General features: G+C 48.0%; 1 protein-coding gene across 2 annotated transcripts in view; it reads left to right on the top strand.

The window, feature by feature from the left end:
• Positions 1-10,744: 10,744 nt before the first annotated feature.
• The window catches only part of LOC122386673 (ribonuclease H1-like), a 65,796-nt gene continuing 59,238 nt past the window's right edge, over positions 10,745-17,302 (top strand). Inside the window, exon 1 of one of the 2 annotated variants that reach the window (XM_043376099.1) lies at positions 10,745-11,273. In XM_043376099.1, coding sequence (XP_043232034.1) covers positions 11,254-11,273 — 20 coding nt within the window. In that variant the 5' untranslated portion in view covers positions 10,745-11,253. The remainder of the gene's footprint in view (positions 11,274-17,302) is intronic. The other variant, XR_006257426.1, reaches the window with a different exon arrangement.

The following is a 17,302-nucleotide window of genomic DNA, read 5'->3' as shown; positions in this document are numbered from 1 at the left end:
CCTTGAGCCCTGAGGGTTTCTACAGTAGTCAGGCTCCGCAGTCAGAGTCCGCGAGTGCACTGTCCTCGCAGGTGAGGCGTGCTCTGCTCCCTCCCACGGAGCTACGCCCATTCACAGGTAACGTGGAAAATTTTCGTTTATTTATGAGCGCCTTTGTGGCTCGTGTTGCAGGTAGACTGATGATCAGAAGAAACTTTTATTTTATTGGAACAATTACTAGGGGAAACCGAACCAGCTGGTGAGGAGCTGTCTTCACCTGGGGTGCTGATGGATTCGTTGAGGGCCAAGCAGTTACTCGAGCGCGGTACGGTAACACAAGCTTAGGTGACTCATACGTTGAGAAGGTAAAGGGGTGGTCTCGGATCCTACCCGGAGATGTAGAATCACTGTACAAGTTTGTTCTGTTTCTGACGGAGGTAAAGAACGCCGTATCTGGCGTAGCTTTGAGTGAATTCGAACATCCATCCACTCTCCGCCTGATAGTTTCTAAAGTTCCTCCTCACCTGCAGGATCGGCAGGCACGTAGCTAGGATTTGGCCAAGGGAGGGGCGGAGGAATCCCGGGGGCCTCCTTTCTACAGGGGGCCTCCTCCCTAAAGGGGCCTCCTTTCTACAGAGGGTCTCATGCCTACACAATTACATATACAACATAATGCATTCACTTTTGTTCAGCTTTCATATGGCAAGCGCACTGGTATGTTTCTTTATTCTTACCGCTGCAGGCTGCAGCGGTAAGAAACATACGCATATCACAAGTCTCAGAGTGGCATGATAACCGGCAAAAAAAAAAAACTCGGGCGCTGGCGGCGGCCGGACCGCAGCAGGAGGGGGAGGATCTGCGAGGAATGGGAGGATACTGGATGACGGTCAGAGTAACACTTGGTGTATTATCATATATCGTTCAAGCGCTTAACCGTATTCCGGGAGGGCTCTGAAAGACTCTGAATCGGGCGGGGGCCTTTTCTGGCCCCCGTCAGAACTCGAAAAGCACGAATCGTAGCGACAAACGGCAAGGGCGTTTGATAGTTCGTTGAACGACTTACAACTTTTGTAAACAACTTTTTTTGGGTCAGGTCAATATTGAGGTCGCCAGAGGTCATAACAAATAACATGGTTTATAACGACCTACATAGATAGGTCAACTTCAAAATCTAACCTAGGAAAGTCACGCTGGGTACCAATCGACGCGTCATGACCAGGCGAACGGTTTGGTACACTAACAACTATTTAGCCCCATCATGTCGTGATTTATTGGCTAAAAACTGTTGATGACCTCACCTCACCTCAGATGATCCTTCCCGGTGCTCCTGTCAGTAAATGCCACCTGGGTGCTTACAGATCAGATAATCTGACGTAATTCAGAAAGAATTGGGTGGTTTTGCCTCGTTTTCTCGAAGCAGGACACAGTTCATTACCTATATTTTCCAATAGGCTTGTCACGATTCTGACCTTACTGACGTCTGCAAGATTGAAACTATACGGTTATCAATTCTTTCTGTGTGAATGATGCCACGTTTACTTGCTGTAAGTAAAACATGGTTTCGTTAGTAAATTTTCCTAGGTCCAGGTGGTTTGCTTCATTTACGCCGTAGATGAAACAAACAATCGATGGATAGGTATAGGTATATTAATTTCCCGGTCAAATAAATTATTATGAGTTGTGCGAAGCATGGCTATGGGAATATCACCACGGTCTATTAAATGGTTCGGGTAATTGCATCCATCGTTAAAAATACCAACACAGCCACAGGTATATATTACAGAAATGGGCTGCTGTGTTCATGCATTAACCCGCGCCCTGCCGGGGGGTGTTAAGCACCCCCCTGCAGTTTTCCGTGAATATCTCAAAAACGGCGACGCGGCACACTTTATCCTACATCATTTCTACACATGTTGTGAAAATTTCAGACCCTGGTCACTTAAGGTCAGGTCACCAGGTCAGGTCAAATGACCTCACTACATAAAAAGTTTTAATGTCTGCCAAAGGTATGTACACGGAGTGACCAAACGCTTTGAAACTTTCAGAGATGCAAATGCACAAGAGCGACAAAATGCAAAAAATGTATGTCTTGGAATTTTGATATCGATGACATAAGGTCAGGTCAATTTTGCGACCTTAAATTGAAAGTCGCCTTTTTAGACGGAAGTCATTATAAACACTCTAAAACACTGAATTACTAGTATCTTTGACACATTGAACATGAAAATGGCACCCGTGACCCTTTCTATAACCCTGAGGTCATCTCAGGTCACGAATGGTATCTGACTGTTTTTCGCGAATAACTTTTGATAGAGGTATGCTAGAGCGATGAATACACCTTAGTTGTGTTTGGCTCGACGATACGGATGGACTGATATGGATCTTAGCCCTTATCGGTCAGGTCATGACCTTGACCTGAGGCCAAATTTTCAAGTTGACCTTTCAAGGTCAATTCATAGTTCATTCCACACGTCTGGACGAGAGGAACACGATGCTGGTAAAGGGAAGTTCGTGCAAATTTTGAGACGAAAGTTATCGCCGAAAACTGGTTTCCGAAAATATCGGCCATTTTGGCAGTTTTTGCGGCCACTGCAGGTAAAACCGTTGACGGCAAAACCGTTGACGGCACCCGGCATGATTTCTCTGAGCGCATTTATACAAATAATTTGTCTACATAGAAAAGGCCTTCTGTTTACAGAGGACCTCCTCCACTGTCCCTTCCTACAGTGGGCGGCGACGCGGTTGGGAGTCTATTCTGTACAGTGTACAGTTTCCTGAGTTCTCAGTTTTCACTATAGTGAGAACTGATAACTCTCTATAGAGAGTAGCAGGGACCAGAAGCCAGAAGGTAATTTGCTCACAGTGGGCCTCCACTCTATGTACTTAATATACGACGCTGTCTTTGACTACCGGGGGCCTCCTGCCCACAGAGGGCCTCTTATCTACAGAGGGCTTCCTTTCTACCAGGGTTGTGCTTGACTCATGAGTCGAGTCAGAAATTTGACTCAACTCTGACTCAAATGAGTCAGATTTGAGTCGAGTCGGATAAAATGTTGAGCTGTTGAGTTGAGTCAGAGTTGAGTCGGACAAAAATATTAAGGTGTTCAGTTGAGTCAGAGTTGAGTCAGTAAAATAACTTTTGACATTGAGTTGAGTCAAAAACATTTAGGAGCATGAGTCAGCTGACTAAACTTTCTAAAAACAATAAATAGTATAATTTTTCATTCTCCCCCGCTCAACAACTTAGGCCTGGCCCTGCTGCCGGATTTTTTCACCCCCCCCCCGCTTAACAACTTTTTTATCTGAGTCAATTTTGAGTCAACACACTTGACTCAACAAAAAATTTGAGTCAAGTTTGAGTCAACTCATATTTTCATTGAGCCGCTTGAGTCATGAGTCGAGTCAAGGGAAAAAATCAGCTCCTTGTTTGAGGCAGAGTTGAGTCAGGGCATTCTGAAGTTGAATGATGAGTCGAGTCGGCAAATTTTTTTGAGTCGAGCACAACCCTGCTTTCTACAGATTGCCTCTTATCTACAGAGGGCCTCCTCTCTGCTGAGGGTGTCTCTCTCTCTCTCTCTCTCTCTCTCTCTCTCTCTCTCTCTCTCTCTCTCTCTCTCTCTCTCTCTCTCTCTCTCTCTCTCCAGAGGGCCTCCTTTACAGAGGGTATCCTCTCTACAGAGGGCCTCCTCTCTAGTCTCTACAGGGACCTCCTCTCTACAGAGGGCTTCCTATCTATGTAGGGCCTCCTCTCTTCAGAGTCTCGTCTCTACACAGGACCTCCTCTATACAGAGGACCTCATCTCTGCAAAGGGCCTCCTCTCTTCAGAGGGCCTTCACTCTACAGAGGGCCTTCTACCCACAGAGGACCTCCTTTCTACTGAGGGAATCCTCCTCTACAGAGGGCCTCCTCTCTTCAGACGATCTCCTCTCTACAGAGGGCCTCCTCTCTTCAAAGGGCCTTCTGATTTCAGACGGTTTCCTCTTTACAGAGGGCCTGCTCTCTACAGAGGGCCTCCTTTTTTACAGAGGGCCTCCTTTTACAGAGGGCCTCTTTTTTACAGAGGGCCTCCTTTTTGCAGAGGGCCTCCTCTCTACAGGGGGTCTCCTCTCTAAGGAGGCGTCCTCTCTACAGAGGGCCTCCTACCCACAGAGGGCCTCCTGTCTACAAAGGAGTCAGAGGGGCCCTAGCGGTCAGACACAGACACTAGTGGCTATTCACAGGAGATGAGAAGGGCCCTAGCTGTCACTTGTCAGGCTGGTCAGAGGGCCCTGATTGTTCTCACCTCATTTTTTAGATTCCCACGTGAATTTCGTTCGCCTCCGACGTGATTTTGGCCAACGTGGGCCTTCGGCCCACGTTGGATTCAGGCCGAAAGGATTCAGGCCAACGTGGGCCTTCGGCCCACGTTGGCCTGAATCCTTTCGGGGGGCCTCCTGAAAACCCCAAGGGAGGGGCGGGCGCCCCCTCCGCCCCCCCTTGGCTACGTCCCTGAGGATCGGTGGCTTAGAGAAGTAGACCGCCTATGCCAGGAGGGGGCGCGCTGTCAGGCTTTCTGATTTAGTTAAGTTTTTGGCCGCTGAGGTTCGGGTCAAGAAGAATCCGCTTTTTGGCCTTCGTTCTGCCAATGCTGATCGCCGGCCGGAGGCTCCTGGTGGACCTCGGAGGCATACGGTCAATGCGGCACACGTGACAGCGCCGGGGACTCAGCGCTGCGTCTACTGTGGCGGTCCCCACAGTGTGGCGGACTGTGAGGTGCTGAGGATGAGGCCGTGGGTCGAGCGGCGAAAGGTCTTTATGCAGCATAAGCTATGTTTTGGGTGCCTAAAAGCGGGGCACCAGGTTCAGTCCTGCCGGCGGCCGCTGGTCTGCGGCGTCTGTGGCGGGCTCCATCCCTCTGTCATGCATGGTGAACCGGGCGGGGGGCCGGCACTACCTTGGGTTTCAGGCTCTCGGCCGGGTCAGTGGCATCAGCGGCCGAGTCCTCGCGGTAGTACGTTTCAGAGGATGCAGCCAAGTGACATGATTCCGCCTGGCGGAGTCGGGACAGCGGTGGTTCCGCACCGCGGCGGCGCGGGTCAGCCCATGAGTGCGCCGGTGGCGCCGCCTGCTGGTGCGGCGGTGGCGACATCTGTTGGTACGGCGATGGCGCAGCCCGCCGCGACGGCGGAGTCTGCATCGCGCGGTGGATCCGCAGGCGCTGTTGTAAGTGCAAGCCTTGGACTACAGGGTGCAGGTCGCACGGCCCTCCCTGTAGTTGCGGTGCGGCTTCGTGCTCCAACAGGCAAAGTGATCGTGACGAATGGGTTTTTTGATCAAGGGTCGTCGGGAAGCTTCCTGACTGAGCGACTCGCAAAGCGTTTGGGAGTGCAAACTGAGCGCACGACCATCTCTATCGAGACCGTGGGTAACGATAGGAGGAGCATGTCCACTTGGATAGCTCCAGGGTTAGAAGTAAGCGCTCTAAACGGCGGTGAGTTCCACCGTCTACCGCTACTATTGACTATTGACTCGCTTCCAGTCACCCAGGCCGACCGATGTCAGGGAAGTGAGCTAAATGCTGCGTCCCACCTGGACGGTGTAGAGCTTCACGAGCTGGATGTACCGGTGGAAGTTCTGATCGTTTCTAACTGTGCCGAACTGATTGTGGCGAGAGAGGTTCGTTCTCCTCCCCAGGGCGAGACTGGTCTGTGTGCTGTGCGAACTGTACTGGGCTGGTATGTGATGGGACCGGTCCGGGAAGCCACCGGTTCGGGAGAGAGGTTCACGGTGAACTTTCTGAGGGTGCAGGAGATGTCTGTTTCTGACCATGACGCTGAGGATAGTTTGTACAGGAAGATGTATGATAATCATAGGCGTCGCCAGAGATTGTCGGTTGGGGGGGCAAAATCAACTTTTGTGTCAAAACTTGCCTTTCCCCAGTCTTTACTCACTCGTTTTACATATCATTCGACGCGCAATGGTGCGAGGAATCCGATGGTGACAAAAGTTTCCTTCTAGCTATGACATGTAATTTTTTACAGAAAAATTCGAAATTTTGAAATTTCATAACAAAACGACTGGTAGAATTATAGTGGCTGCGATTGCCGACGCACTGCAGAGGGCCCCTGTGCAGACGCTCGACGCTCATGATCATTACCCATTAAGAGGTGAAAAACGCTCCATTTAATCGGATCACCCTGCTAGAACCTCCGTTCACGCATGCATGCAGAGGTTTTACGTGAAATGCATAGGACTTATCCCAGCCGCCGATCGTAGCTAAGTTGGGCATTCGGCGGAGAGTGAATGTCGGAAGTGTGAGTCGGAATTCGGAAGTAATTCATCTTTGCTTCAGTGACATTAAGTGTTTTGTTCACTCGAGTGTGAACAAAAGTTTCTCGTTTTTCGTGTGAAGGGAAGCGCTGCAAACGCGAACAAAAACTGTTAAACGGAACCAAAAGTAACGCACGGCATAGCGGCAAGGGATCCCGTAGAGATAGGTTTGTGACTTCCAGGCCATTTCAGGCCACTCAGGGTCAGTACTGACTCTCAGAAGCCTGCTTAGGATCCCGGAGATCGACGTGGGTCACCTCAAATATTTACGTGTACGTGGTGCTTTAGGGCTTTTCGAGCCCAAGGTGGGACCCTCAGAAGCAGTGTGGGCGGCGGGCGCTAAGAGACTAGGCCCAGGGTGAGCCTGGAGCCCTCGGATAGCAGTGTGAACCCTCGGGGTCTGTGTCGAATCCCTAAGGACCCTACGTAGGGACATAATAAACATGTGTTGCGGACCTCAGAGGGACACGTGGGCTGTGACCCCTCAGATGCCGGCTTGGGGTTGGCAAAGTCTGTCGCCTCAAAAATTTGGCTGAAAAATCAGAGGCCAGTTAAGGTTCTCAGAAATGTTCGAAGGCTCAAAGATCCCTGTATGGGCCCTCAGAGAACATGAACACCAGTGGGACTTTCAGAGGCCGGTTTGGGCCCTCTGAAAGCTTCTTTAGGGCTCACTGGAGCTCCTTAGGAGCCTTTGTTTAAAGCAAGCTCATGAGCCCTGCGACACTTGTACGGTAGGTACTTGAGCCTGTCGCAGACATTTGACGAGTTGAGAAAGGCCCCGAAGATTTCGTTTCACGCTTTGAACAAAAATTGTGTCAGCACTCCAAAACTTATGAAAATCAGCTGTAAAATGTAATAAAGAACGAACTAGGAACATGTAATGAATCACAGCATTAACATTTCCGAGTCTGGACTCGGAGTCTTGAAGATTTTGGCGACTGCGAGTCAGACTCTGGTTTGAACTGCACGCTCAAACCGAGTCTGACCTCACAGGCATTCTCAGAAAGGTACCCCCATTTTTTCCCGACTCCAAAATCTCATCAGATCTGTATCGATGTCAGGGGGTGCCCGGTCAGAGGTTGGGGGGGGGGGCAAGTTGCCCCGCTTGCCCCCCCCCGTGGCGACGCTAATGATGATAATGACTTCAAGGATTTGTCTGACGATCGTGAATGCTTCTCTGTGGAAGCTCACACTGATGGCTCAGAGGTGGCCGAGTGGGCGCACGTGCCATCCAATTTGAACCCTGCCGATGTAGGTTCTCGTGGCTGTTATCCTTCAGGCCTGGGACCGTGGCTGAGGGGACCTGAGTTTTTCGATGGTGATGCTGGTGACTGGCCCTCAGACCCAGCTGTTCACGCTGAGATCCCTCCGATTGAGGTGAAGTCCGCTCCAGTAACAGTGGCTCTGGTGTCTGCCGGCACCGGACAGAAGGGTCCAACGGACGCTCTAACCAGTCATTTTTCGTCCTTTGACAGACTCAAACGGGCGGTGGCATGGTATCGGAGGTTCTTCTGTGTCATCCGGAATGGTTCATTTCGCAGGTGGTGCATGACCTGCCGAAGGGGGCTTCGGCGGCGTGACCACGTTGGCGAGACCTCTCTGGTTGTGTCCGACCTGCATGAGGCGGAGCGTGCGATCTTGCGGCACGTCCAGCGGGAACTCCCCGAATTTCCCGGTAGAGACTGTGACGATGGTCCAACTGAAGTGAGTTCGAGTAGTCCTCTGAGAAAGTTACGGCCGACCATGCAGAGTTGTCTGCTGGTGGTTGGTGGTAGGCTGTCTCGCTCCGATTGTGTCTGAGAGTGAGAAACACCCAGTGATTCTCCCCCGGGATAGTCACGTGACACGATTGGTGATCAGAGAGGCTCACCAGAGAGTTGGTCACGGGGGGAGAGACCACACTTTGGGAGCTGAGACGGAAGTTTTGGGTCATTGGAGCGGGAACAGAGGTCCGGAGGTTGATCCGATCTTGTGTGGTGTGTAGACGGGTAAATGCCCGTCCCCAGCATCAAATGATGGCTGAGCTGCCTCGGGAGCGCGTCTCGGCAGACGCGCCGGCGTTCTCGTCGGTGATGCTGGATGTCTCTGGGCCAGTGTTGGTCAAGACTGGCCGGATTGAGCGAAAACGTCTACGTCTAGTTATTTACGAAAACGTAAATAACTTCCAAACCACTTGACCTATCGACGCCAAACTTGCAGTACCTTCAGCTGCATCAATTTGACACATTGTGTCAAAATTTGAACTTCGTAGCTACCATAGGTCGGCCGGAAATGACGTCAGAGTGACGTCATGTTCGGCTGATTTCGACGCAAAACATTGAACTACGGCAATCGCTCCCAAGAGCTCAGTTTTTAAGCTAGATCCAATTTCTTTGCATGAAAGGACTCAAAATTGACTGCGCTATCAAACTGCTATCTCGGATTTTCAAAATTTTGAAAATTTCGGAAATTTTATATAATAATATTCAAAATTTATATTTTTATATTTTCAAAAAGTTTTTGACTTTTCGAAAAAAACGGAATACATGTGACAAAACGCATCTTCATGACTAACTCAAGCAAGTTTTTGCTAAATATCTTCAAAAATGGCCAAGTTAAACGCATTATTGCAAAAAATTCACAATTATTAATTTTTCAAATCTTTTTTTTTTCAGTACGTATTTGACATCGTACACCAATATAAATAGCACCATCGTGTTGCTGAGCTCAAACTGCATCCAAAAGACACAATTTTCGTTGAAAAATTTTAACTTGAAAATTTGACCTTTTTTGACCTGAAAGTGACCTGACCTAAGCTAAATTCGACTCAAAATGACCTTGAATGACACAGACGACATCAAATTCGAAATCTATGGCCTAAATGGGCCATAAAACATGTGTCACGTGACCGACGCATGATATAATATTTCCGTGACCTGTGATGACCTGACCCTGACCTGAAAATCAAAGCACAAGTTTTAAACCCTCAAGGCATCTAGAGCATCTGTTCACGAGTGTGGAAGCCAAAAATGAGCCTAATCTGACTAGTAAGACGGCGGCCAGAGCCCAAAATGTGAACAAGCCAAAATGCTAATAATTTTTACTTTGACCTGACCTGTGACGTGATCGGTGACCTCGAGGTCAATGAAATTGCGTTTCGCTCGACAGTTTTTCCGGGGCTATCAGACGACGTTTGAATTTTGACGATCAGCCCAGTAGTTTCGGAGTTAGGGGGCTATGGAGAGCCCCCCCCCCCTAGGGCGTGTTATACGCAGACCCCAGTGGGGCGCGGGTTAATAATTATATAACCCGCGCCCCGTAGGGGGGGGCGAAACGGCCCCCCTGTCCTTTTCGGTCGATATCTCGTAAACGGCTGGAGATATCGCCACCAAACTTTCAGGACCCCTCTGGGCATCAATTTTACACATTGTGACCAAAAATTGTTCCAGAGGCTACGATAGGTTGGCAACAAATGACTTCAGAATGACGTCATGTTCTGTCATTTTCGACCGAAAAAAGATCTTCGCGAGAAGACCTGTCAGGCCTCAAGCTTTGAAGATACAGAAAAATGATCAAGACATAAAAGGTGTAGAATTGACAGGGCTACAAAACTGCCATCTCGGATTTTTTTTTAATTTTTGAGTTTTGACCCCCAAAAATCAAAAAAGTATTTTGTTTTATATATTAGCCAAAAAATCCAAAAAGTTTTTTTTTTGAGTTTCGAAAAAACCGGAATATATGTGATAGTACCTTCTATCTACTGTCTTCTATCTACATACCAAATTTCAGATCGATACCTCCTTTTTTGGCCAAGTTATAGCGAAAAAAACTGTTTAAAAATGATGACGTCAAATTTTCAAACTCATTTTTTTTTGGCAATTCCAGACCTCGTAGAGTAAAACAAAGACCACCATTAGACTCCCCGTGACGAGTTGCATCGAATCCATACCCATTTTATGCAAAAATATCAACTTTGAAATTTGACCTAATTTGACCTAACCTTGACCTTGACCTTCACCAAAACGTGACCTAGGCTGGCCCCAAAGGCTGCCTAACCCACATAATCGCATTTGTCAGGTAAAATGGACCATAAAACATGTATCACACGACTTAACCCGCTAGTGCATGAGACACTAGCGCCTCTACAGCGAGGCTCAAGAGTTAAAAGTTGAGCTAATTCACCACCAGGTAGCACTAAAGGAATCTGAGTACGGAGCTTACAATACTAGCGCCTCTATTGCGAGCATTTCACAGCTGTAGTTGCTCAAAATGTCGCAAGGTAGCAGTAGGTGCTTTGCAAATTATGGGAGTCATTTCAGTTTTTTATCAATTATTGTTTAAACATTTTTGTTCATAACTCTACGAAGTAAGAACCTAACAAATGTAGGTCATTTTTGGATGTTTTTTGGCCATGCTTTTGAGTTAAAGAACTCTTGAAAGGCAGACGGGTAAATAAAAAGTTGCGGCGATTGAGACGCGGAGTTTAGCGATGGTGTGGGTGGGTATATTCTGGGTATATTATAATAGATTATCATAATAGACTTCATTTCTTTTGAAATGGTTCGTCTGAATCAGTCTGGATCATCCTGACGAAGTCATGATAATGGTTTGCTTTCGTGGATTATCGTACTTGGCCGAAAGATTCCTGTTTCGCAGAAAAATATATGCTGCCTTGCGCTACTAATGTCTCTTAAAATTCAATCCCTAGTCCTGAGGCCAGTTTGCGTGTTACAACAGCCAGACCTTTCACCATGTGCGTTGTGGATTTTATGTATTGCCAATTCTGGGAGTCAGAGACTCAGAACAATCAACAGCTGGAACGGCCTGCCTCCCTCTGTTGTACCCGCACCTACTGTCAATGCCTTCAAGTCCCTGACTCTACTCCCACTGGAAAAACATCAATATTCATCAGTCTTCGATTAATAGAAACAGCAAGTTTAAAGTAATGATCCGGTCCAATAGGCCTGCCACTTGGCCTCAAAATTATGTGTACTTCTAAGGTAAGGTAAGGTAATAATGGTGCATATTAACTGCTTGAACTTTTTTCTCATTGTTTAGTAGAGTAGACACCTTGGTAACGGTAGCGCTGGCTTACACCTTCTCCGCCGGCGCCAAGGTTGAAACTAATCAAGGTCACGTTTATTGATGTCCGTGAAGTTAGCGTCAGCAACAGCAACGAATACAGCTTCGGATTCAGAATCACTTCAAAAACTCATATCAGGTCAATTGGGGGACGGGGAGCAAGAATATGACCTTTATTTAGCCCTAGCTCATACCCCTTACCCTTTAATTGACCCTTTAAGGAAGGGGCGCGTCAAAAGTGCCTCAAGGGTTCGTCTGATCGCCAAAATAAGGGCGGTAATCGATTTCTCGGGTCAATATCTAGCCGCGGCCTTGGGTTCCAGATGTGTGCATCTTACCCCTTACCCCTTTATCGGCCCTTAAAGGAAGGGGCGCGTCAAAAGTGCCTCAAGGGTTCGTCTGATCGCCAAAATAAGGGCGGCAATCGATTCCTCGGGTGAATATCTAGCCGCAGCCTTGGGTTCCAGATGTGTGCACCCTACCCCTTACCCCTTTATCGGCCCTTAAAGGAAGGGGCGGGTCAAAAGTGTCTCAAGGGTTCGTCTGATCGCCAAAATAAGGGCGGCAATCGGTTTCTCGGGTGAATATCTAGCCGCCGCGTCGGGTTCCAGATGTGTGCATCTTACCCCTTACCCCTTAATCAGCCCTTAAAGGAAGGGGCGCGTCAAAAGTGCCTCAAGCGTTTGTCTGATCGCCAAAATAAGGGTCGCAATCGATTCCTCGGGTCAATATCTATCCGCAGCCTCGGGTTCCAGATGTGTGCATCTTACCCCTTACCCCTTTATCGGCCTTTTTGAACCTGAGGCTGCGGCTAGATATTGAGCCGATGAATCGATTGCGACACTTATTTCGGCGATCAGACGAACCCTTGAGGCACTTTTGACGCGTCCCTTCCTTTAAGGGCCGATTAAGGGGTAAGATGCACACATCTGGAACCCGAGGCTGCGGCTAGATATTGACCCGAGGAACCGATTGCCGCCCTTATTTTGGCGATCAGACGAACTCTTGAGGCACTTTTGACGCGCCCCTTCTTTTAAGGGCCGATTAAGGGGTAAGGGTAAGATGCACACACCTGGATCGCGAGGCTGCGGCTAGATATTGACCCGAGGAATCGATTGCCGCCCTTATTTTGGCGACCAGACGAACCCTTGAGGTACTTTTGACGCGCCCCTTCTTTTAAGGGCCGATTAAGGGGTAAGGGGTAAGATGCACACATCTGGAACCCGAGGCTGCGGCTAGATATTGACCCGATGAATCGATTGCGACACTTATTTCGGTGATCAGACGAACCCTTGAGGCACTTTTGACACGCCCCTTCCCTTAAGGGCCGATTAAGGGGTAAGGGGTAAGATGCACACATCTGGAACCCGAGGCTGCGGATAGATATTGACCCGAGGAATCGATTGCCGCCCTTATTTTGGCGAGCAGACGAACCCTTGAGGTACTTTTGACGCGTCCCTTCTTTTAAGGGCCGATTAAGGGGTAAGGGGTAAGATGCACACATCTGGAACCCGAGGCTGCGGCTAGATATTGACCCGAGGAATCGATTGCCGCCCTTATTTTGGCGATCAGACGAACCCTTGAGGCACTTTTGACACGCCCCTTCCTTTAAGGGCCGATTAAGGGGTAAGGGGTAAGATGCACACATCTGGAACCCGAGGCTGCGGCTAGATATTGACCCTAGGAATCGATTGTCGCCCTTTTTTTGGCGATCAGACGAACCCTTGAGACACTTTTGACACGCCCCTTCCTTTAAGGGCCGATTAAGGGGTAAGGGGTAAGATGCACTCATCTGGAACCTGAGGCTGCGGCTGTATATTGACCCGAGGAATCGATTGCCGCCCTTATTTTGGCGATCATACGAACCCTTGAGGCACTTTTGACGCGCCCCTTCCTTTAAGGGCCGATTAAGGGGTAAGGGGTAAGATACACACATCTGGAACCCGAGGCTGCGGGTAGATATTGACCCGATGAATCGATTGCCGCCCTTTTTTTGGCGATCAGACGAACTCTTGAGGCACTTTTGACGCGCCCCTTCTTTTAAGGGCCGATTAAGGGGTAAGGGGTAAGATGCACACATCTGGAACCCGAGGCTGCGGCTAGATATTGACATTGACCCGAGGAATCGATTACCGCCCTTATTTTGGCGATGAGACGAACCCTTGAGGCACTTTTGACGCGCCCCTTCCTTTAAGGGCCGATTAAAGGGTAAGGGGTAAGAGCTAGGGCTAAACAAAGGTCATATTCTTGCTCCCCGTCCCCCAATTGACCTGATATGAGTTTTTGAAGCGATTCTGAATCCGACGCTGTATTCGTTGCTGTTGCTGACGCTAACTTCACGGACATCAATAAACGTGACCTTGATTAGTTTCAACCTTGGCGCCGGCGGAGAAGGTGTAAGCCAGCGCTACCGTTACCGAGGGTGTGTATCAAATGTACCCAAGTACAGTCGGACCCAAGATCCAACGGGACCCAAGATTCATAAGTACCCAGGTGCCTCAGGCTATACGGAAGTACCATAGCGACGTTGGGTTCCAAGGTTCAAGGATGCCAGAATATGATTGGCTGAGCAGGCAGACCAATCGAACGAGCTGTTAGAAACTACTGTACCTCAGTGCACTCTCTGACAGAGGGTAAGTGCGGTGAAGATTTCGCATACCAAAGTGACCCTTCCGGAGGACCGGCGGCCGGCGCCCACAGTCAGGTAACAATGGGAAGGGTCGGAGAGACGGCCCGCCGCGCCACACGGTGCCGATTCCCGGGACGCTCAAGTGTCGCCTGTCAGACGCGTCGCCTGCCTCCCCCCTCCCGCCCCGCCGAGCCGCACAAAACAGCCGGACCCTGTCGCGGAACGAACCACCCGACCATGCTGTCGTCATCGGCGGCGAACTGAACTGCATGGCTTTCTGAGTCGTGGCGCTGAGCAAGCCTGAATAACCGATCATGCTTGCGTATTTCATGCTTCAGCCCTGCTGTGAGCCATGTTTTATGATTGTGGATCTTAGCAATTTCTTACGTAGAGGTGAACCGTGCAAAACGCCCCCTTAAGAAAGTGTGTCACCGCTAGGCTAGTTATTGGACCATATGCTTATAGGCGTCATCTTTAGACTATTGAACAAAATAATATGTAAAGCGCTGGAATGCTACATTCCAGCATGAATGAGCTTTTGCAAGACCTTTGAAAACGGGGCGTTTTACATTACGGGTATGGTAAAACGCCCCAACTTTGGTTGTCACCTGGTTATGAGTATGAGTTATAGAGTTCCGTTTGTATAGATAATGCATATGATATTCCAGTTTCGGCGGTACTACTCTATTGTTTAGGTAAGCAGAAACGTATTAACCCGCGCGGGGCTGGGGGGGGTAAATTTTACCCCCCCTCGCGAATTTTTGCGATATCTCAAAAACGGCGGCGCGCAGCGCCGCCAATCTTTCAGTACCTTTTCTTACATCAATTTGACACGTTCCCTGAAAATTTGAGCGAAATCCGTCGGAAAATTGTTGAGAAATTGACGTTTTAGTGACGTCATGTTCGTCATTTTCGCCTCAAAAACGGCAAAAGTTCAAACGCCGCTAACATCTTCATTTTTAAAGGAATCAAGACGTAACAAAAAAGGTTATACGTAATTTTTCTTTGTCTATCAAATGGCTATCTCGGTTTTTTGAAAATTTTGGATTTTGGCCTAATTTTTTTTCAAAAAACTGACTTTTTTGGGAAAATCATTATAAAATCCAAAATTTTGAGTCTATCGAAAAAACCGGAATATATGTCAGAGAAGTGGTCTATGTGCACCTACATACCAAATTTTAGAAGAATCGGTTCAAAAATGTGGGAGTTATTAAAAATTTTATGACGTCACGACACACAATTTTTTTGAAAAATGACTTTTTTGGAAGTTATAGACCTCGCACGGAAACAAAAATAGCACCATTCGATTCGCCGTGAAAAACTGCATCAGATAGACACCTTTTTAGGCCTTAACAACCAACTTCAAAATTTGACCTCACTTGACCTGACCTTGACCTGACCTCGACCTGAAATTCATCCAGAGGTGGTCCATATCACTTATTGAGTGTGCCTTTTGAATTGTATGAGTAAAATGACCCATAAAACATGTGTCGCACATGCCCTTTCTATATTTTGTTTTTTAGTGACCTGACCTGACCTGACCTGACCTTGACCTTGACCTCTGAATGATATTGTATGCAACGAATATTGTCTTGGTAGCCTAAGAACACGTTTTGGGCGATCAGTCTCAGTCCATGACTCCATTCTTCGGCAACTACGGTGCAAGGCCGATACTGTAGAAACTTGCAATTTGTACCCTTGACCTGACCTTGACCTTGACCTCAAACCTTAAATTAAGTACATGTTTTTAGTAGTTCGTGATGAGAGCTTTCGATTGGCGTTTGAATTTTCCAAATCGGACCGTTAGTTCGGGAGATAACAGGGGGGGTAAAATTTACCCCCCCCCCCAGCCCCGCGCGTTCGGCTGGAGACCCCAGCCCCGCGCGGGTTAACGTAGTAACGTGTTTTCGGAGAATATGATTGGATGGAGAACCGTTAAAAAAAAACAATACTTCAGCATTTGCAAGCAAAGCTACCTAGCTCAATAAATTCACCCATTGCAAAAAATCACTGTTTTCAATGTCTTCGTTATCTATTTACCCCAATCAGCAACAATGCATCACAATATACCTAGTCGTTTCAGTGGATTGTGATTTGTGGCATTTAAGCAAATAAAATGATCAAGGCTGAAACAGACTTTCCGCAGTCGGGAAATCGCATGCGAGAGCCTATTCAAATACATTACAATCCTTCCCGCATCAAGCGCATGCGGGAAGTGCGTACGATTGATGCGAGCGTGATTTAATATATTTGAATAGGCTCTCGCATGCGATTTCCTGACTGCGGAAAAAGTCTGTTTCAGCCTTATTAGAAACCATGCCGGTGCGTTTTGTGAATTTTACAATGCTTGTTTGTAGCGGTATATCTTATATGTATCTGTCATTTATCCCGCACCGTAGTCAGTGTTTACAATTGCTTCACGTGCTAAGAGAGAAAATTATCAGATGTTGAGTAATTGATTTGTTTAACCCTCGCCCGCACATGGGGGGGGGGGTGGTTGCCACCCCCCCCCCCAGGCAGTCTTTCTGCTCTGCACTCAACATTTTTCGAGCTAGAAGGCTGATTTTTCGTATAGCTGCTCGTCCATCCTTTCTTGATGTCCACTGAAAATTTCAAGTTTCTGTGATTTTTGGTTTCGGAGATATGACCTTGTTTTTCAGGTCATGTCATGACCCAAATGGCCAATTCTCAACATCTTGCGTTTGCCATGGGCCTTGTGAGCTTTTGACACCCTGATTTCGGCCTTTTTTGCCAGTCTTACCTCCCATCTATCATGGAACATGTTGTTCGACGATGTACAGGGGTCAAGGTCAGGGTCAAGGTCAACCTAGGTCATCTAAGATAATTGCGTTTTAGGCAAGCTGAATTTACTTTTTGTGAAGTTTTTTGACTGCATTTTTGGTAAAAGCTTCTCAGATCATGATTTCATGTGATATGGACCCAAAAACAATCGGTGCACACATCAGTATACACACAGACACACACAGACATACAAACACATATAATTGACCTTGACCTAACTTGACCTGAAATGACCTCAGCAGCAAAATTCTGGTCGGATAGTGTGACAAAGAGGTTCTAGCTGGCTTGGCACCAGAAAACAGCATCGTCATCGGTATTTGATAAGCAGCGCACTTGATATCCAACGGTGACCCAAAACAGCAACATTTTTTAGTTTGACCTGACCTGGAAGGTCAATGACTGACCTGAGAAGGTAAAACTGGGTATCATTGGATTCGTCTCTTCCCAAAGAATCTTTTTGGTTTTTACTGCTAAGCTCTATCTCCAACAGGAACGAAATGGCGCGGGGGGGGTGGCAACCA

Source organism: Amphibalanus amphitrite, unplaced genomic scaffold, assembly GCF_019059575.1.
Source record: "Amphibalanus amphitrite isolate SeventyFive unplaced genomic scaffold, NRLGWU_Aamphi_draft 000016F_arrow, whole genome shotgun sequence".
NCBI classification, from domain to species: Eukaryota; Metazoa; Arthropoda; class Thecostraca; order Balanomorpha; family Balanidae; genus Amphibalanus; species Amphibalanus amphitrite.
The sequence above is the reverse complement of the archived record's forward strand: the minus strand, read 5'-3'. Positions and strand labels throughout refer to the sequence as shown.